The sequence below is a fragment of the Salmo salar genome, chromosome ssa20, assembly GCF_905237065.1.
Source record: "Salmo salar chromosome ssa20, Ssal_v3.1, whole genome shotgun sequence".
In the NCBI taxonomy this organism is placed as follows: Eukaryota; Metazoa; Chordata; class Actinopteri; order Salmoniformes; family Salmonidae; genus Salmo; species Salmo salar.
This window is the reverse complement of record NC_059461.1, coordinates 71,408,016-71,429,580: the sequence shown is the minus strand read 5'-3', so window position 1 is coordinate 71,429,580 and position 21,565 is coordinate 71,408,016. Positions and strand designations below refer to the sequence as shown.

Genomic DNA, 21,565 nt, shown 5'->3' with positions numbered 1-21,565 from the left:
ATATTCTCTTACCTTTACTGATCTTGGTCAGAATGCACTCCCAGGACTGCTACTTCCACAAGAAATGTTGTCTTTGTTCGAAATAATCCATATTTATGTCCAAATACCTCCGTTTTGTTCGTGCGTACAGAGCACTATCCAAAGGCATAACGCGCGAGCGCGGTACCAGAGACGAAAAGTCAAAATGTTCCATTACCGTTCTTAGAAGCATGTCAAACGCTGTTTAAAATCAATCTTTATGGTATTTTTAACTTAAAAATGCAATAATATTCCAACCGGACAATAGCATATTCATTAAAAAATAAAAAGGAACGGCGCACTTGCGGGATCGTGCATATCCAATCCCTTTGTCCCCAGGCAGTCCACTCAGTGACTGAGCTACTATTCTCTGCCCAGTGACAGGAGAATGCTGAAAGAACTTTCTGAAGGCTGTTGACAGCCAATGGAAGCCTTAGGAAGTACAACGTGACCCCACAGACACTGTAGTTTCGATAGAGATGCAAAAGAAGTACTACAATTCTCAGACTTTCCACTTCCTGGTTGAATTTTTCTCAGGTTTTTGCCTGCCATATGAGTTCTGTTATACTCACAGACACTATTCAAACAGTTTTAGAAACTTCAGAGTGTTTTCTATCCAAATATGCATATTCTCGTTTCTGGGCAAGAGTAGTAACCAGTTTAATTTGGGTACGTTTTTCATTCGGCCGTGAAAATACTGCCCGCTATCCCAAACAGGATAAAGTACCTAAGGGACTCTTAGACCATGAGAAACAAGATTCTCTGGTCTGAAGATTCTCCTGTCTGATGAAACTAAGATTGCATCACATCTGGAGGAAACCTGGCACCATCCCTACGGAGCATGGTGGTGGCACCATCATGCTGTAGGGATGTTTTTAGCAGCAGGGACTGGGAGACTAGTCAGGATCGAGGGAAAGATGGAGCAAAGTAAAGAGAGATCCTTGATGAAAACCTGCTCCAGAGCACTCAGGACCTCAGACTGGGGGCGAAGGTTCACCTTCCAACAGGACAATGACCCTAACCGTACAGTCAAGACAACGAAGGAGTGGCTTCGGGACAAGTCTCTGAATGTCCTCAAGTGGCCCAGCCAGAGCCCGGATTTGAACCAGATCAAACATCTTTGGAGAGACCTGAAAACAGATGTGCAGCAACACTCCCCATCCAACCTGACAGCGCTTGAGAGGATCTGCAGCGAGGAATGGGGAAAAACTCCCCAAATACAGGTGTGCCAAGCTTGTACTGTCAAACCCAAGAAGACTCTAGGCTGTAATCGCTGCCAAAGGTGCTTCAACAAAGTACTGTGTAAAGGGTCTGAATACTTATGTACATGTGAGATATATACACACACACAAACCTGTTTTTGCTTTGCTTTGTCATTATGGGGTAGTGTGTGTAGAATGATTAAACAATTTAATACATTTTAGAATAAGGCTGTAAACTAACTAACTAAATGCGGAAAAAGTAAAGGGGTCTGAATACATGTCGAATGCATTGTACATGACTAATAATACTCTATCGGTGCGGAAACATGAATGCTCATCTCTATGTAGTCTATACTGCTTGTCCGTTCTGTTGACAGATGCTGCTGCGTTTTATGGTTTCTATGATATAAAGAAAAGGAAAACATTTAGAATGCATTTAATGTACGCGTTGTTTGAAAGAGTCAGTGTATGACGTGAGAAATAATCTTTAAACCTTGGCATCAGCTTGGTTTGGGGGTTATCTTGGAGGGCCTGCAAGTTCTTAAAGTGGAACTGACAGATAATCTACTTTGCAGATATGAAACAGACAATCATATACCATTCAAAAATATACAATTCCTATTTTATGCTACAAAACCAACTTTAGAACTAGTTTTGAAAATAGGTTCTATGTGACTCATAATTCCATGACATTGAGTAAGGCATTGTTGGTAGAATAGACGGATGCAGTTCAATGCATGATTAATATAGCTAATTCTCCAATACATTGTTGTAAATTACAGCTGGCCAGGTACATTGTTTGCTGCCTCCAGCCCGGCGGGATGCTCCGTTTCAGTTTCAATGACTCAATATTTTGGACAAATTTACAGACGAATGTAACTAAGGCTGGGAACAGCTAGAGATGCAGGTGTCATTTGGTTAGCTTGCAAGAAATGTGAAGCACTTTGCTAGCTATGCTAAACTTGAACAACTGTTTTCCACAGTTAGCATATATCTTAGTTGTCAATCAAATGTATTTGGCATCGATCAAGACGATCAAATGGGAGGGCAGGCAGGCAAGTTCCCAAGGGTTGGGACGAGCATGCACTGGCAGGCAATCTGCATAAGGTACTATTCCCCATTGTTTATCAGTGCAAATTTGACAACCAACTACAAGCTAAAAAAGTTAAGGGTTTATCTACTTTTCCCTTGTTACATTTTTAGGTCAACTCGCTTTTGCTAACATTAGTTGTTGATCTTGTTGATGTGCATAGGCAACTGAGGGAGATCAGGCCTACCTGTTGTTTGATCAATAGGACTCTAAAGTTCCCAAATGTAACACGACTCCCGTGGAACACTAAATTTAAACAATTATGTGGACACCCCTTGAAATTAGTGGATTCGGCTATTTCAGCCACACCCATTGCTGACAGGTGTATAAAATTGAGCACACAGCCATGCAATCGTCGTAGACAAACATTTGAAGAAGAATGGCCTAACTGAAGAGCTCAAACGTTCAACGTGGCACTGTCACAGGAGGTCAATTCATCAAATTTCTGCCCTGCTAGAGCTGCTCTGGTCATCTGCAAGTGATGTTATTGTGAAGTGGAAATGTCTAGGAGCAACAACATCTCAGCCGCGAAGTGGTAGGCCACACAAGCTCACAGAACAGGACTGCCGAGCTCTGAAGCGTGTAGCCCGTAAAAATTGTCTGTCTTTGATTGCAACTCACTACCGAGTTCCAAACTGCCTCTGGAAGCAACGTCAGCACAAGAACTGTTCATCGGGAGTTTCATGAAATGGGTTTCCATGGCCAAGCAGCCACACACAAGCCTAAGATCAACATGCGCAATGCCAAGTGTCGGCTGGAATGGTGTAATGCTCGCCGCCATTGAACTCTGAAGCAATGGAAACGCAGTCTCTGGAGTGATGAATCATACTTCACCATCTAGCAGTCAGACTGATGAATCTGGGTTTGGGGGATGCCAAGAGAACGCTACCTGCCCCAATGCATAGTTCCAACTGTAAAATTTGGTGGAGGAGGAATACTGGTCTGGGGCTGTTTTTCATGGTTCGGGCTTGGCCCCTTAAGCTTCGATCACACCGACAGCATCATTGCATTTTTGGTAAACCAGAAGTACATTCACTTCCAGTGGAACGCTGCGTGTGCCTTGCAGCATTGCGTTGCAGCACGTTCTGTGTGGTGCATACGTTGGATTTATCGAACGCATGGGTCAAACTGTATGCATATACGGCTTGACAGAAATGGTAGCAGAAGGTGAATGTGGAACTTTTGTTGCACACATATCCAGATGATGCTGCATACTATTTTGCGCAATGACACTATCGGTGTGATCAGGGCATTAGTTCCAGTGAAGGGAAATCTTAACGCTACAGCATATAATGCCATTCTATACGATTCTGTCCTACCAAATTTGTTGCAAAAGTTTGGTGAAGACCTTTTCCTATTTCAGCATTACAATGCCCCTGCGCACAAATCGAGGTCCATATAACTCAGCAACAAAAAAAAGAAACGTCCTCTCACTGTCAATTGTGTTTATTTTCAGCAAACTTAACATGTGTAAATATTTGTATGAACATTACATTCAACAACAGACGTTAACTGAACAAGTTCCACAGACATGTGATTAACACGAATAGAATAATGTGTCCTTGGACAAAGGAGGGGTCAAAATCAAAAGTAACAGTCAGTATCTGGTGTGGCCACCAGCTGCATTAACCTGTTGGGGCTAGGGGGATGTATTTGCACGGCCGGATAAAAAAACGTACCCGATTTAATCTGGTTACTACTCCTGCCCAGTAACTAGAATATGCATATAATTATTGGCTTTGGATAGAAACCACCCTAAAGTTTCTAAAATTGTTTGAATGGTGTCTGTGAGTATAACAGAACTCATATGGCAGGCCAAAACCTGAGAAGATTCCTTACAGGAAGTGGCCTGTCTGACAATTTCTTGCCCTCCTTGATCATCTCTAACAAATACAGGGGATCTCTGGCATGACGTGACACTTCCAACGGCTCCTATGGGCTCTCAGAAGGCGGGAAAAAGCCGAACGATGTATTTCCATCCCCAGGCTGAAACACATTAGCGCGTTTGGCAAGTGCTCTATCAGAGGGCCATTAGACTGAGGCTCGTGCATGAGGGGATAGCATGCTTTTACTTTCACTCTCTTTGTAATAAAAAAACGATTTCCCAGTTGGAATATTATCGCTTTTTTACGAGAAAAATGGCATAAAAATTGATTTTAAACAGCGGTTGACATGCTTCGAAGTACGGTAATGGAATATTTAGAAATGTTTTGTCACGAAATGCGCCATGCTCGTCACCCTTATTTACCCTTTCGGATAGTGTCTTGAACGCACGAACAAAACGCCACTATTTGGATATAACGATGGATTATTTGGGACCAAACCAACATTTGTTATTGAAGTAGAAGTCCTGGGAGTGCATTCTGACGAAGAAGAGCAAAGGTAATAACATTTTTCTTATAGTAAATCTGACTTTGGTGAGTGCTAAACTTGCTGGGTGTCTAAATTGCTAGCCCTGTGATGTCGGGCTATCTACTGAGAATATTGCAAAATGTGCTTTCACCGAAAAGCTATTTTAAAATAGGACATATCGAGTGCATAGAGGAATTCTGTATCTATAATTCTTAAAATAATTGTTATGTTTTTTGTGAACGTTTATCGTGAGTAATTTAGTAAATTCACCGGCAGTGTTCGGTGGGAATGCTAGTCACATGCTAATGTAAAAAGCTGTTTTTTGATATAAATATGAACTTGATTGAACAAAACATGCATGTATTGTATAACAATGTCCTAGGGTTGTCATCTGATGAAGATCATCAAAGGTTAGTGCTGCATTTAGCTGTGGTTTGGGTTTATGTGACATTATATTCTAGCTTGAAAAATGGGTGTCTGATTATTTCTGGCTGGGTACTCTGCTGACATAATCTAATGTTTTGCTTTCGTTGTAAAGCCTTTTTGAAATCGGACAGTGTGGTTAGATTAACGAGAGTCTTGTCTTTAAAATGGTGTAAAATAGTCATATGTTTGAAAAATTGAAGTTTTTGCATATCGCGCCACGGGATTACACTGGCTGTTGAGTAGGTGTACTGCAGTGCATCTCCTCCTTATGGACTGCACCAGATTTGCCAGTTCTTGCTGTGAGATGTTACCCCACTCTTCCACCGAGGCACCTGCAAGTTCCCGGACATTTCTGGGGGGGGAATGGCCCTAGCCCTCACCCTCCGATCCAACAGGTCCCAGACGTGCTCAATGGAATTGAGATCCGGGCTCTTTGCTGGCCATGGCAGAACACTGACATTCCTGTCATGCAGGAAATCACGCAATGAGCGAGCAGTATGGCTGGTGGCATTGTCATGCTGGAGGGTCATGTCAGGATGAGCTTGCAGGAAGGGTACCACATGAGTGAGGAGGATGTCTTCCCTGTAACGCACAGCGTTGAGATTGCCTGCAATGATCACAAGCTCAGTCCGATGATGCTGTGACACACCGCCCCAGACCATGACGGACCCTCCATCTCCAAATCGATCCCGCTCCAGAGTACAGGCCTCGGTGTAAAGCTCATTCCTTCGTCAATAAACGCGAATCCGACCATCACCCCCGGTGAGACAAAACTGCGACTCGCCAGTGAAGAGCAATTTTTCCCAGTCCTGTCTGGTCCAGCGACGGTGGGTTTGTGCCCATAGGCGACGTTGTTGCCGGTGATGTCTGGTGAGGACCTGCCTTACAACAGGCCTACAAGCCCTCAGTCCAGCCTCTCTCAGGCTATTGCAGACAGTCTGAGCACTGATGGAGGGATTGTGCGTGCCTGGTGTAACTCGGGCAGTTGTTGTTGCTATCCTGTAGCTGTCCCGTAGGTGATGTAACAACACCTGCACAGTATTATAACACATGGTATGCCACTGCGAGGACGATCAGCTGTCTGGCTTGTAGCGCTGTCTTAGGCGTCTCACAGTACGGACATTGCAATTTATTGCCCTGGCCACATCTGCAGTCCTCATACCTCCTTGCAACATGCCTAAGGCACATTCACGCAGATGAGCAGGGACCCTGGGCGTCTTTTTGGTGTTTTTCCAGAGTCAGTAGAAAGGCCTCTTTAGCATCCTAAGTTTTCATAATTGTCACCTTAATTGCCTACCGTCTGTAAGCTGTTAGTGTCTTAACGACCGTTCCACAGGTGCATGTTAATTGTTTATCATTCATAGAACAAGCATAGGAAACAGTGTTTAAACCCTTTACAATGAAGATCTGTGAAGTTATTTGGATTTTTACGAACCATCTTTGAAAGAATTTCTTTTTTTGCTGAGTTTAGAAATGGTTTGTCAAGATCAGTGTGGAAGAACTTGACTGGCCAGTCTAGATCCCTGACCTCAACCCCATCAAATACCTTAGGGATGAATTGGAACGCCGACTGCGAGCCAGGCCTAACCTCACTAATCGCCCAACCTCACTAATGCCCGTGGCTGAATGGAATCAAGTCCCCGCAGCAATGTCCCAACATCTAGTGTATTTTGTAAGTCGCTCTGGATAAGAGCGTTTGCTAAATGACGTAAATGTAATCTAGTGGAAAGCCTTTCCAGAAGAGCGGAGGCTGTTACAGCAGCAAAAGGGGGGACCAACTCCAAATGAACACCCATGATTTTAGAATGAGATGTTCGACGAACAGGTGCCCACATACTTTTGCTCATGTAGTGTATTTACATATTAGCATGAATTCAAATCAGGTGTATTTTGTGACTTTCGGCAAAGGCTTTATAAGGATCTAATGTTGAGCTGTGTGTTTTTACAGGCAGTATGAAGGCAGGCTCGTGTGCCAAATGCACGGCTGCTTTGCCGTTTTATATATTGGTACAGAATTTTCAACATTGCCTTACTCTACGTCATTCCCAAACATTTTATAAAATGTATGAAAACGCAAAATTGACCATATCTAAGTGCATGCTTGTCATAAAAAGCGAAAAATAAAAAAAGGCATCATATTTTTCCTATGGGTGTATATGAATAGATTTTAACAAGATTTAATGTTGCTAAAATGATGTCAGTTCCACTTTAAGCCCCTAATGTGCGTACGCGCACACACACACACACACACACACACACACACACACACACACACACACACACACACACACACACACACACACACGACCGTTTGGCCAGAAACTGACTCCCTTCCTACCACACACCTTACAGACAGAGGTAGAGAGCATTTGGAAAGTATTCAGACCCATTCCCTTTTTCCACATTTTGTAACATTACAGGCTTTACTCAGTACTTTGTTGAAACACCTTTGGCACCGATTACAGCCTTGAGTACTCTTTGGTATGATCCTACAAGCTTGGCACACCTGTATTTGGGGAGTTTCTCCCATTCTTCTCTGCAGATCCTCTCTAGCGCTGTCAGGTTGGATGGGGAGCGTTGCTGCACAGCTGTTTTCAGGTCTCTCCAGGGATGTTCGATCGGGTTCAAGTCCAGGCTCTGGCTGGGCCACTCATGGACATTCACAGACTTGTCCCAAAGCCACTCCTGCATTGTCTTGGCTGTGTGCTTAAGGTCATTGTCCTGTTGGAAGGTGAACCTTCGCCCCAGTCTGAGGTCCTGAGACTGTTTTCATCAAGGATCTCTCTGTACTTTGTGCCGTTCATCTTTCTAAAGGCCTGATTGGTAGAGTGCTGCAGAGATGGTTGTCCTTCTGGAAGGTTCTCCCATCTCCACAGAGAAACTCTGGAGCTCTGTCAGAGTGACCATCAGGTTCTTGGTCACCTCCCTGACCAAGGCCCTTCTCCCACGATTGCTCAGTTTGGCCGGACAGCCAGCTCTAGGAAGAGTCTTGGTGGTTCCAAACTTCTTCCATTTTACGAATGATGGATGCCACTGTGTTTTTGGGGACCTTCAATGCTGCAAACATTTTTTAGTACCCTTCCCCAGATCTGTGCCTCGACACAATCCTGTCTCGGAGCTTTATAGACAATTCCTTCGACCTCATGGTTTGGTTTTTGCTCTGACATGCACTGTCAACTGTGGGACCATATATAGACAGGTATGTGCCTTTCCAAATCATGTCCAATCAAATGAATTTACCACAGGTGGACTGCAATCAAGTAGTAGAAACATCTCAAGGATGATCAATGGAAACAAGATGCACCTTAGGTCAATTTCGAGTTTCAAAGCAAAGGATCTGAATATTTACATAAATAAGGTATTTGTTTTTTATTTTTAATACATTTTCAAACATTTCTAAAAACCCGTTTTTGCTGTGTCATTATGGGGTATTGTGTGTAGATTGGTGAGGATGTTTTTATTTATTTAATCCATTTTAGAATAATGCTGTAACATAACAAAATGTGGAAAAAGGGAAGAGGTCTGAATACTTTCCCAATGCACTGTATGTAGACAGCAACACTAACATACAGTACACTCCTTGGCCAGGTCTTACCTGCGAGCAATATAGTAGAAGACAGGGTTGCCATTCTTGGAGGTTCCAGCCTGGTAGAAGATGTTGAGGGTCTTCAGGGCTTTAAACTCGTCTTTCTCATGGACCTGGTGCCTAGAAATCAGGGACAAACAGACAATAGAATTCTTCTGAATCAACTCCACTCACCAACTGCTGGCATCCTGAGTGTCTTAGAACATTTTACAGACTAACTGTACACTAGGAGAACAGTTACCTGGTCATAAACTCCTCAAACTTGGAGCTGGTGAGGTTGAGGCTGGACCAGTGGGTGTCGGCAACAGGTTTGTGCTCGGGGGGCCCCAGATAGGCCAGGAGGGTGGCCATCTTGTCAAACGGCCGCCTGCCCACTGCCTTGTGGTCCCTATGGAATGGGGAGAGGCCGCTGTCAGACTGAGGGCTATACTGGTAGTGCACAAAACATGATGATTGGTGACTCATTGTGTGTGTGTGTGAGAGAGTTACTGACCTGTTGCTGGAGAGGTACTGTCCAATCCTCTCCTGGTTGTTCCACAGCAGCCTATGGAGGGCCAGAACGTTGCCATCACTGATGAAGGACAGGCTGTGGTTGACTGAGTCACTGGGAGGAGAGTCAGAAGCTATGTCCAAGAAGAACCTACAGGGCAATATGGAGGGATCACAGAGTGAATGGTTAATTACAGAACTGGAAATATATTACAAATATCTGTAACATATTAGAAAATGAGTCCAGGTGAGTAATTCTCAGCTTCATAAGAGAAAGTCGGGACTCCGATAATTTCCTGCTTTTCAGGATACTGAGAGAGCAGTTTGTGATTTTATCTGCTTTGAAAGTGGGGATTTTTTATCAGAAGTTTTGCTGGTCTTAAAATAATTCTGACTTACGGCGTAAAAATATACAGTTCAAGACGTCGTCACAAATCTGGTAACGGACACATTGCTAACTAGCATAGCTGTTCCCATTGTTGCAAAGAGTTATACAAGAAACCCGTTGTCATCTTCAACCTAACTTACCGCCTGGCTGCATCAAAGTTGCTTTTCACAAAGTCGTTAAAAGGCCTCATGTGCTCCTCTTTGGTAAACAACACGTGGTTGGCAATGCTCTGGAGGATCTGAGAACAAAACAGAGAGCAACTTAACTAAAATCAAAGGTAATAAATATAATACATTTTTTACAATTATTTTATCAAACTATTTTGGTCAAAACCACTACTGTCATTTTCACGCAAGGTGCTTATTTTAGGAAGATGGAATCTCCCAAACCATACCTTGGACATGAGCTTTAGTCCTCTCTCTATGCTGGGTGGGGGCTTCTCATCCAGGATGCCTGCCTCGTAGGGTGACACGATGGCAGGGTTGATGAAGCGCAGGAACATGGCACTGCCCACCGCCCCTATACTGTTCTGGGGGAAACGCTGGCTCACCACCTGAAGGAAAAGGAGGGCGGAAAAGGGGGAGGGAGGAGAGCAGGATGAGGAGTTGGAACAGAGTGGAGAGAAAACACGAAAGGAAAGGAAATTAGAAAGTTAGATGCTTGTACAACATGACAGAGAAGATCTCACACCACCTTTCTCAAAGCCAGCCAGAGCACAAGCGAGAGAGAAAGAGTAAGAGTGCAAGAGAGGGGGAGGGCGACAGAGGAAAAAGGAAAGAGCTAAGTACAGAGAGAACTTCCAGAAAAAAAATGCCTCGTTATGGTGAGATCACAACTTATTTATCTCATGATCACTATAACAAAAGTGGTTAAAAAGAAATGGACGTATTGATTTCTATCTATTTTTATTTAACCTTTAACTAGGCAAGTCAGTTAAGAACAAATTCTTATTTACAATGACGGCCTAGGAACAGTGGGTTAACTGCTTTGTTCATGGGGCAGAACGACAGATTTTTACCTTGTCAGCTCTGGGATTTGATCTAGCAACCTTTCGGTGACTGGCCCAACGCTCTAACCACTAGGCTACCTGCCGCCCCAATTGATGATAGATTGACTGTGTGGCTGAGGCGGCAGAGCCCACGGTGGATCAGTGCATACGTTTTTATTGATTGCTACAATAAGCAATAATACAACTCATGCTAACATCATGCTTTCATTTGTGTTTGGAGATCATTATCAGTTTATTAGTTAGAATGTTAGCAAGCTAAATGTCCCTTACCTTGAGCTATGAGCTTGTGAGGGAGCTAAGCCCTGGTGGGGCATTTAAGCCCTCAACGATGCCTTACAAGATGCTCTAAACGTCCCTTAACTCCCTTACAAAGCTGCTAACTTGGCTAGTCTTGAGAGCTAACAAGCTAGTGAGTTAGCTCGGTAGTCTTGTTAGATAGATTGTTGTTAGCTGTGTCATGACGTTGCCCTCTTTGGGTACAGCGAGCACTATTTCCCCCTCCCTCTGCACCAGCCCTTTTCTATGCACCATCCCCCTACCTCTGTCTCCCACACCCAGGCTGCTGTGGTCAGAAGAGGTCGAAAATTCCTATGAGGAGACCCTCTCCTCATGGCCACAGTATAGAGAGAGTTTCATAGAGAGAACAAAGGAATTTCTTCCACCTCCCAGAACTGGAGAACCGAACGACATTTATGTTCTGGAGAAGGTAGAAAAGATCGGTGAAGAATCCAGCTACGAACTGGTCCGTTTGGTACAATTTTGTGAAACTCATGAGACACAATACGGCAACATTACCATAACCATGTTTATAGAAGAGTCTCAGGTATGAGACTTACATCTAATGGTTGTATAAAACGAATGAATAAGTATGAAGCTATTTGTGAGATGATGGGATGCTATGTAATGATGTTAATGTGAGAGAATTGTATTTCTGTTTAAAGTTTCACTAAGTCATTGGCACGCCACCAGGGGGACAGACAGGACCTGGCGTCACGAGACAGCCTTTTTCTATGTCCCGAATAAAACCCCCACCTAGGTTTTCTATCACCAGACCAGCTTACCTCGATAACGAGAGGGCCAAGGTTTGAGAGGAGACCAGCTTACCTCGATAACGAGAGGGCCAAGGTTTGAGAGGAGACCAGCTTACCTCGATAACGAGAGGGCCAAGGTTTGAGAGGAGACCAGCTTACCTCGATAACGAGAGGGCCAAGGTTTGAGAGGACACCAGCTTACCTCGATAACGAGAGGGCCAAGTTTTGAGAGGAGACCAAGCTTACCTCAATTACGAGATGGCTAAGGGTTGCAGACCATGCACTTCTCTTGCTGAACTTCTAACCATACCACGTGGTTAAACTCTTAGACTATCGATACTGACAGAATAAGAACAAGTCTTTGATATTAATTACTAGTCTGCAGCTAGGAATTCGGTATCATTGAACGCGAAGACCGACAACCGCCGAAACATCTATCTATAACAACATGAATGAATGTCACTCTGAACTATCCATTCTAACCACGACAGAGAGCGAGAGAGGGAGGACAGACTCTCCAACAGAAACAAACTTTTCAACAGAGATCCCGACGACACACTGAGCGTAAATATATATATTGATTGCAATTGTTCCTGAATGAGTGAGCGTTCATGTGCAAAGGATTAGCATTTCAATTGTTATAATTATCAACTCTGTAGTGCCTTCTCAGCTGACCCCCACTCCCCTTTTGTCGAACAAGCCGCCATGCCGGTTTAGCCCACTAGGGCACATTCCCCTATCATTTCTTTGTAACCATATCTACTTTGTTTGTTTTTGTTATACATTTCTGTGAATTACCTAGTTAGTAAATCAATGATTTTAAGACAATTGATGTATGGATGACTCATAGTGAAGACTGGGTTCATGCAGATAACCAACAATTTACAACGTTTGGAATGAGACTAATGTGAGGTAAATAATTCATTAATTCGAAGACTAATTGATCAGATATTAAAATATCTGAAAGTTATATTAGAAAAATTATAACTTTGTAATCTGAATATTTTCCTTGGTGCCCCAACTTCCTAGTTAATTACAGTTACATGATTAATCAGGTTAATCGCATAATAATAATAATAATAATTAGAGAGTTATTTGATAAATACGTCTTCAGTTTTAATGATGCCAAAGACACGACAGCTGGCATAACTGAAGTGTATAACATGCATAAGGAACACTTCACGTTTAAATGGATAATATTTACATTTGTTGAGTGGGTGAGCTCCATTCCTAACAGGCTGATCAGATTAAATTTCAGCCTCAGAGCTTGATCTGATTCAACAGCAGCATCAGAGGCTGATAAATCAGGATTGTGCCTCGTTGGCTGTTTCATAGGTAAAGCTCCTTGCAGGCAGATTAGCAGTCAGGCTGCTGCCTTGTAGGCTGTCTGCAAGGAGCCCACTGTGAATTTCAATATTATGCACAAAACATGAAGTGTCCCTTATAATTATACACATATCAGTTATGCAAGCTAACAACCAACATAAGTAATAAGCTAGCTAACAAGACTACATAGCTAATTAGCATGCAATTGGCTGTGGTCTTAGGAGAAGAATGCAGCCTGGAGACAGTGCTGCCTGTCAGGCATCGTTCAAGGCTTACATCATTGCGATCAACACAGCCACAGGGCTCCTTGAGGTGGTTGAGCATCTGAACAAATTAATGGATGATGAATGGTACTTTTGATTATCTCGTAATCTCGACAAAACTTTTACCACAATATGAATTATTATTTGTATTCATATGTCTTCCTCTCTGGACTTGTGTAGCTAAGAGAGGACATTTTAAAATAAAGCTTTGATGGAAATTAAGCCTTTGAAAAACAAACTAAATGCCAGCAGGAGGACAAGCTTGATTTTAAAGTGGAACTGACTACGTTTTATCAACATAAAATCTTATTAAAATCTGTTCATTTACACCCCCAGGATGAATGACAATATTTATTTTACATTTTCTGACAAGTGAGCACTTAGATATGGTAATTTTCACATTTTCATACAATGTTTGGGAATAACGTATAGTAACGCACATGAAAATTCTATAGCAATATAGAGTGGGAAAGCAGCCATGTGTTTGGACAATTAATAGACACTGCAGTAAATAAAACCTAATATAAACATCGGTCTTGTCCAGGACCGGCGTCTAGGCAGACCGGTGTGCCATAGCCAATCAGAGCAATACAGTAGGTCTATATGAAAATAAGCAATTTTCCACAGAAGCCTGCCAACATTCACTTTGAACTGGACTGTGTGTTTACAGGCAGTAGCAACAGCGCAACTTTAGAACGTTACTCGCCAAAAGCCACCTGAATGGATTTCTGCAAATATGTAAATACCATGGGAGTCTTCTTACATTTTGGAACTTAGTTTTATTAAGCTAACAACCATGAAAAGGTATGCCCTCTTAATCAGTTGCCTATGCACATAAACAACAAGATCAAGAACTTATGCTAGCCAGAGCGAGATGAGCTCAAATCTGAAGAGGGAACATTAGATAAATCCTCTCAAACTTGCTAGTTGGCCGCCAAAATTGCAATGATAAACGATGGGGAATAGTAGCCTGCTCATCCTTCTGCAGCTTGCCTGCCAATGCATTCTTGAACCAACCTACATTTTGACAACTGCATGGGAACTTGCCTGCCCGCCCATTTGATCGATCACCAAACACATTTGATTGACAACTAAGAGATATCTAATCAAATTTTATTTGTCACATGCGCCAAATACAACAGATATAATCATAACCAACAATGCAGTTCAAGAAAGACTTAAGAAAATCTTTATTAAATAAACTACTGGGGGGAAAAAGTAACAAGAAAATGACAACAACGAGGCTATATACAGGGGGTAAAGAGACTATGGATAGATAATAAACAGCGAGTAGCAGCAGTGTAAAATCAAAGGGGGGGAGGGGGTGTCAGTGTAAATAGTCCGGGTAGCCATTTGATTAATTGTTCAGCAGTCTTATGGCTTTGGGTTAGAAGCTGTTAAGGAGCATTTTGGTCCTAGACTTGGCACTCCGGTACCTCTTGCCATGTGGTAGCAGAGAGAACAGTCTATGACTTGGGTGACTGGAGTCTATGACTTGGGTGACTGGAGTCTATGACTTGGGTGACTGGAGTCTATGACTTGGGTGACTGGAGTCTATGACTTGGGTGACTGGAGTCTATGACTTGGGTGACTGGAGTCTATGACTTGGGTGACTGGAGTCTATGACTTGGGTGACTGGAGTCTATGACTTGGGTGACTGGAGTCTGACAATTTTTGGGACCTTCCTCTGATACCGCCTAGTATATAGGTCCTGGATGGCAGGAAGCTTGGCCCCAGTGATGGACTGGGCCATACGCACTACCCTCTGTAGTGCCTTACGGTCAGATGCCGAGCAGTTGCTATACCAGGCGGTGATGCAACCGGTCAGGATGCTCTCGATGATACAGCTGTAGAACTTTGAGGATCTGGGTACTATTGCCAAATCTCTTCAGTCTCCTGAAGGGCAATAGGTGTTGTAGCGCACTCGTCATGACTGTCTTGGCATGTTTGGACCATGACAGATCGTTGGTGATGTGGACACCAAGGAACTTGAAACTCGACTGGCTCCACTTCAGCCCCGTCGATGTTTGTGGGGGCCTGTTCGGCCCTCCTTTTCCTGTAGTCCACGATCAGCTCCTTTTTCTTGCTCACATTGAGGGAGAGGTTGTTGTCCTGGCACCACACTGCCAGGTCTCTGACCTCCTCCCGATAGGCTGTCTCTTCATTGTAGGTGATCAGGCCTACCACTGTTGTGTCGTCAGCAAACTTAATGATGGTGTTGGAGTCGTGTTTGGCCACACAGTCATGGGGGAACAGGGAGTACAGGAGGGGACTAAGCACGCACCCCTGATAACTGTGGATAACAGTCATTCATGTTCAGCATAGCTAGCAAAGCGATTCACATTTTCTGCGAATTAACTAAAAATGGTACCTTCATTTCTAGCTGTAGCCATCGAAAAACGATGAGTGGTAAAAGTCGGTCGCTCACCCCACTCTTCCAATGACATGTCATCCTCCCAGCAGCTAGCTAGCTACCTAGCTAATGTTATGCTCTGTGTTTTAAGCGAAATAAATAAATAGCTACATACATAAATAGGTATGCTAGCCCAGGGGTGTCAAACTCAAATCAGCGCACGGGCCATATTGACAAAACACAACAAATTTGCGGGCCAGACATATCCTTTTTGCCTTTACAAAAAAAGACCCAAACTGGCCATTGTTTTCTTAGAAAAAATGTGTCCCTTTATAAATATCCACTTATGTACATACGATGCTGTATATAGCATTTTAACATATTAAAACAAAGATATAAATCATATTTGTCCAACCTTCGCTGCTGTGCTTGCAGATGCATAATATGCTGTGGCTTGTCTGTACACTTCCCCTCGGCTGAGCGCTGTAACCGGGGCAAACGAACGCAGCGCAATTGAAGTTATATTCAATTGAAGTTAAATGAACTGATGCGAGACTCATCAGGCTGTAATTTCATAAAGTAGATGACTCAAATGTTTACTCATTTATACTCGCTTGTGTGTCCTATTGAGTTTGACACGTGCACTAGCCTATTAGCCCCGTTATGGCGGACTTCTGATCATTGCCCTTGCTAGTTTGATTGTGTTGACATTCTCAGCCTTCGTTACAGTCGTCCATTTTTGTTCAAAATATTGGGTGATTGAAACATCTCGAATGGGTGGATGTAGCAAACAATGTACCCGACCAGATGTGATTTACAACCTGATAGCAGTATTTTTTGGACTACCAAGAAATGTATTGGTGATTTATATTAAATCATACATAGAACTGCTTCCATCTATTCAGCCAACAATGCGTGACTGTAAATCATGGACTTTTGAGTTAAATATAACCTATTTTTAACAGCTCTTATAAAGTTGGTTTTGGAACACTAATTGGGATTTTGATATTTTTGACTGATATGATTCCACTTTAAAGCGCGACAGAAAAAAGAAGGGGTAACAAATGACATTGAATTTCCCCTGCCTAAAAAACAACAGCGAATACATGGAGATATTGAGCAATGACTCCCAGAGCAAAGCAGAAAAATGGCCCACAGGTGATCAGCCAGACACACAGTGTTTTACAGAGCAATAACTTATAACCATAGTCCACAAGACAGACACCAACATGCATGTAAACAAGACAGACAATCCTCACTTCACCTAGGCCTTTAGATTCAAATCTTTGGTACAAGTGCAATAAACCAATTTCAAATAGGCCCTATACAGTATATGGCCCAAATACAACGGACATAAAACCACCGCAATCACTAAGCAAGATGACTGTGTTACTCTGCTACAGAAAGGGCCAGGAGAGGAGATGAGGGAGAGGACAGACAGAGGCAGAAAGAGAGAGAGAGACAAGAGACCCCAGCAACCAACATTTCCCTGCAAGCTAACTATGTCACACTATCCATCTCTGCAAAGCCACTTAAAAACCTTTATAGTTCTAAAACATATTATAATCTAAGGCACTGCATCTCAATGCTTGAGGCGTCACTACAGACACCCTGGTTCGATTCCAGACTGTATCACAACCGGCCATGATTTGGGAGTTCCAAAGGGCGGCGCACAATTGGCCCAGCGTCATTCGGGTTTGCCCGGTGCAGTGCGTCATTGTAAATAAGAATTTGTTCTAAACCGGCTTGCCTAGTTAAATAAAAAGATAAAAAAATGTAAATAAATAAAAACAATACTTTACTACGTAACATTCCACTGTATATGCACTGCAGCAACGCAGAAAGAAGTGCACCATAGAAAACTGTCCCTCTGGTGATGTGTTCATGTCCACTGCAGCCAAATTCAGCCTCTAGAAACATTCAGAGAAACACTGTTCCACCCATTCCAATCCCAAAACCCATCTGTCTGGAGGAGAGAAAGAGACTAAAGCACGTGTCAAACTCATTTCACGGAGGGCCTAGTGTGTTGGTTTTCACTCCTCCCTTGTACTTGATTGATTAATTAAGATCAGTAATTAGTAAAGAACTACACTCACCTGGTTGTCTAGGTCTTAACTGAAAGGAAAAACCAAAAAGCAGCAGACACCAGGCTCTCCTGAGAATGAGTTTGACACCCCTGCTGTAACAGAATGCACTGGTTTCTCAGAGTTGTTAATAGAAAATGGAAGCAAGTAAGTTTGCGCCACTATTAGTACCATAACTATTTATTTCTTTTTTAATAAAAAGGTAACAAAGTTATTTTTGCTTTTGAAAATAAAGGGGCTGAGGAAAAAGTTCTCTGAACTTACTGCTTCTTTGTTTTCCTTTGTGTCTTTAACTGTGGCTTTAGTCAGTAGAGAGTGGCAAGTAGCCTACAGAACAGAGATGAGCACAAACAGGTCACAGCACCACACACACACAAGAGCAGCCGCCAGCACAGCCCTACTACTGACCAGCATTGTGTGTGCGTGCGTGTGCACGCGCATGTTTTTTACAGGCAGATTTTAGCACAATGGTAGTAGTATGGGATTGTATCGAGCGAAGGGACATCGATATGCATCAGCTTCACGTTCTGTGCGATTTTGGTGTTGTGTCCAACAAAAAACATGAGTGGTTCCAAAGCACCCTGCATTCATCTCATTATGATATCGAAACATTTGATGTGTTGCTTTAAGTCAGTATAGAGAGAAAGTCCGTTTTTGTGGAAGCAGAGGGCAGCGGTCTCGGCTCATCAGACATGCAGATGGAAACAGGAAATAGGCTAGTGGAGTGTGTGTGTCCATACAGAGATGTTCTTTCATGGAAAAGTTAGGCTTAATGGAAATGGAGGTGTGTGTGTAAGCAGTGTATTGACAGTAGGGACACTAGCTGCTTTGTGGTGTCTTGATGTTGCTGTAGTCAGGTAATTCATCTGCATATGTTCCCCCTTTTCAAACCGCCACCATTGAAGGGAGAGTCCTTAATCTGTTCTGTCACAGTACATGAAGAGCGAACACGTAGGAGAGGACAGAGTACGTATAGCAGCAACGTTAGTGGAAAGTCCGAGAAAAGTAAGAAGGTTGTGCCAGTGTGTGTGTATTAGAGCGAGTGAGAGATGTGGCCTAGTGCCATTATTAGCACAGTGTGGAAGAAGAAAGCCAGTGGCTTGTAAGGGTGTAGGCGACAGCAGCACACTCCACCCACCCAGAGAGCAGCGTGAGGCCAGAGGTGGGGAATGAACCTACCTGGTAGAGACAGTGACACACACTGCGTAGCTGTGGCGGGAACTCGCTGGAGGAGTTGATAATGGCCAGGAAGAACCGGTCTGTGATCTGGAGAAGGTTCCGCTGGTTCTCGTCAAGGTTCTCTGACTGTTCAAGTCTACAGAGAGGGAGGGAGGGAGGGTGGAGAGGACAAAAAGAGAGGAGGGGGAAGAGAGAGAGGAAGGGGAAAGTCCGACAACTGTCATTCACTATTGAAATAAAATGTTGATCATTATGGTAGGAGACTTTAACAAAGTATTAAGTACCTCAATGGACCGTAAAGGTAGTCACTCTACAAACTCATCACCGTGCCTTTAAATAAATCACAAATATTATGGACACATTAGAAATAGTGTATATTTGGAGACTAAAAAACCCTGACCTAGTGAGATATACATGGAGGAGACTTAATCAAGTTAGTAGTCTTGACTACTTTGTCTCTTCCATCAAAGGTTAAAATGTTTTAATAGGAGACAGAATGCGATCGGATCATCATCTAATTGGCCTTCACATAACTCTTATAGATTTTCCACGTAGATGGGGATATTGGAAATTTAATCAAAGTTTACTGGAGGACAACTATATTTAACTAAGACAAAATCATTTATAACTGAATTTTTCCAGTAGGTTCAGCAAATCCCCTTATTGTTTCGGATACCTTTAAAATGTACCTTCAGTGGTCATTCAATTCATTATTCATCAATAATAAAAAAGCAGTTTCTAGCTAGAGACAAGAGTAACAAGGGAAATCCATTAACTAAAAGTACAGTTTTTTATTTTTTATTTGCAGAAACTCGTTACTGAAGACGAATCTATGATTCTCCGAATAATATTTTAAAAAAGGAAGCAAATTATTTTAGGCAGACGTTCTCTTTTCCGTCTCATCCTCTCCCACTGAATGAAGATTACGGTAAGGAATTCTTTCCAAATAATATAAAAAATTTAAAATTAACTAATCAGATCAGTGCGAAGGCCAAATTACAGAGGAAGAACTTTGAGGCTTTTAAATCCTTTCAGTCTGGAAAAACCCCAGGGTTTGATGGCATACCGGTAGAGGTGTGTCAAACCTTTTTTGAGATACCAAAAGCTCCATTGTTAGATTGTTTTAACTACTCCTATAGAAATGGTAGTCTGTCAGGTACTCAGCAGGAAGGTCTGATTTCTAAGTCCCAGATGGCAAATATAAAGACCCAGTCTATCTAAAAAAAAACTGGAGGCCCCTTACACTTCAATGTTGTGATGCAAAAATACTAGCGAAATGCATAGCGCTCAGAATTAAAAAGGGTTTTAATCAGGTATTGTTCATCCTGATCCTGATCCGATTATCTCCAATACATTGGAGATAATATACAACAACTACTAGAAATAATAGATCATGAAACATCTAAGAAGCCAGACCTGGTATTTATAGCGGATTTTGAAAGGGCATTTGATAAAGTAGAACTGGATTTTATTTATAAATGCCTGGATTTTTTCTAATTCGATTATTCTCTTATAAAATGCATAAAAATAATGTATAGCAACCCCAGGTGTAAAATAGTAAATAACGGCTACTTCTCAGAGAGTTTTGAATTGTCAAGAGGAGTTAAACAAGGGTGTCCGCTGTCAACATATCTATTCCTTATGGCCATCGAAATGCTAGCTATTAAAAGCAGATCCAATAACAACATTAGAGGATTAGAAATCCAAGGCTTAAAAACAAAGGTGTCCATGTATGGCGATGACTCAAGTTTTATATTAAGTCCACAAGCTAAATCCCTGCAATGTCTCATTGAAGATCTAGATAACTTTTCTGGACTCTCTGGACTAAAACCTAATTATGATAAATGTACAATATTACGTATTGGATCTTTAAAAATACAACTCTTACATTACCCTGCAGTTTACCTATAAAATGGGCTGACAGTGAAGTAGACATACTTCGTATTCATTTCACAAAATATATAAATTTGCTCTCCGCAATGAATTTCAATAGAAAACTTGTAAAAATAGACAAGATCCTGCAACCATGGAGAGGTAAATACCTGTCTATTTATGGAAAAAATTGCCTGTTTAACTCCTTAGTCATATCGCAGTTTACTCACTTATGACGTTGCCTACTCCTGACGATTCGTTTTTCAAATCAGATGAGCAAAAATATATTTTGCTATATCTGGGACGCTAGACTAGACAAAATAAAAAGTGCCTATCTATATAATGAATTGGGTGGGTTGAGATGATTAAATACAGTTGAAGTCGTAAGTTTACATACACTTAGGTTGGAGTCATTAAAACTCGTTTTTCAAGCACTCCACAAATTTCTTGTAAACAAACTATAGTTTTGGCAAGTCGGTTAAGACCTATACGGTGTTCATGACACCAGTCATTTTTCCAACAATTGTTTACAGACAGATTATTTCACTTATAATTCACTGTATCACAATTCCAGTGAGTCAGAAGTTAACATACACTAAGTTGACTGTGCCTTTAAACAGCTTGGAAAATTCCAGAAAACGATGTCATGGCTTTAGAAACTTCTGATAGGCTAATTACATTTACATTTTAGTCATTTAGCAGACGCTCTTATCCAGAGCGACTTACAGTAGTGAATGCATACATTTCATACATTTTTTCCCCCCGTACTGGTCCCCCTGTGGGAATCAAACCCACAACCCTGGCGTTGCAAACACCATATTCTACCAACTGAGCCACAATTGACATCATTTGAATCATTTGGAGGTGTACCTGTGGATGTATTTCAAGGCCTACCTT

General features: G+C 42.3%; 1 protein-coding gene across 10 annotated transcripts in view; it reads right to left on the bottom strand.

Annotated features, from left to right (window-relative positions):
* Window positions 1–21,565, bottom strand: part of LOC106581254 (neurofibromin) — a 104,245-nt gene that overhangs the window by 55,076 nt on the left and 27,604 nt on the right. For 8 of the 10 annotated variants that reach the window (XR_006761013.1, XR_001323054.2, XM_014163191.2 and 5 more), the window contains 7 exons: window positions 18,797–18,932; window positions 17,882–17,944; window positions 9,946–10,104; window positions 9,692–9,789; window positions 9,168–9,314; window positions 8,916–9,062; window positions 8,684–8,794 (listed from right to left, as the gene is read on the bottom strand). Coding sequence is in view for 8 of the 10 variants with exons in the window: in XM_014163191.2 (XP_014018666.1) it covers window positions 8,684–8,794; window positions 8,916–9,062; window positions 9,168–9,314; window positions 9,692–9,789; window positions 9,946–10,104; window positions 17,882–17,944; window positions 18,797–18,932 (861 nt within the window). In the remaining 2 variants the exon portion in view is untranslated. The remainder of the gene's footprint in view (window positions 1–8,683; window positions 8,795–8,915; window positions 9,063–9,167; window positions 9,315–9,691; window positions 9,790–9,945; window positions 10,105–17,881; window positions 17,945–18,796; window positions 18,933–21,565) is intronic. The other 2 variants (XM_014163194.2, XM_014163199.2) reach the window with 1 other exon arrangement.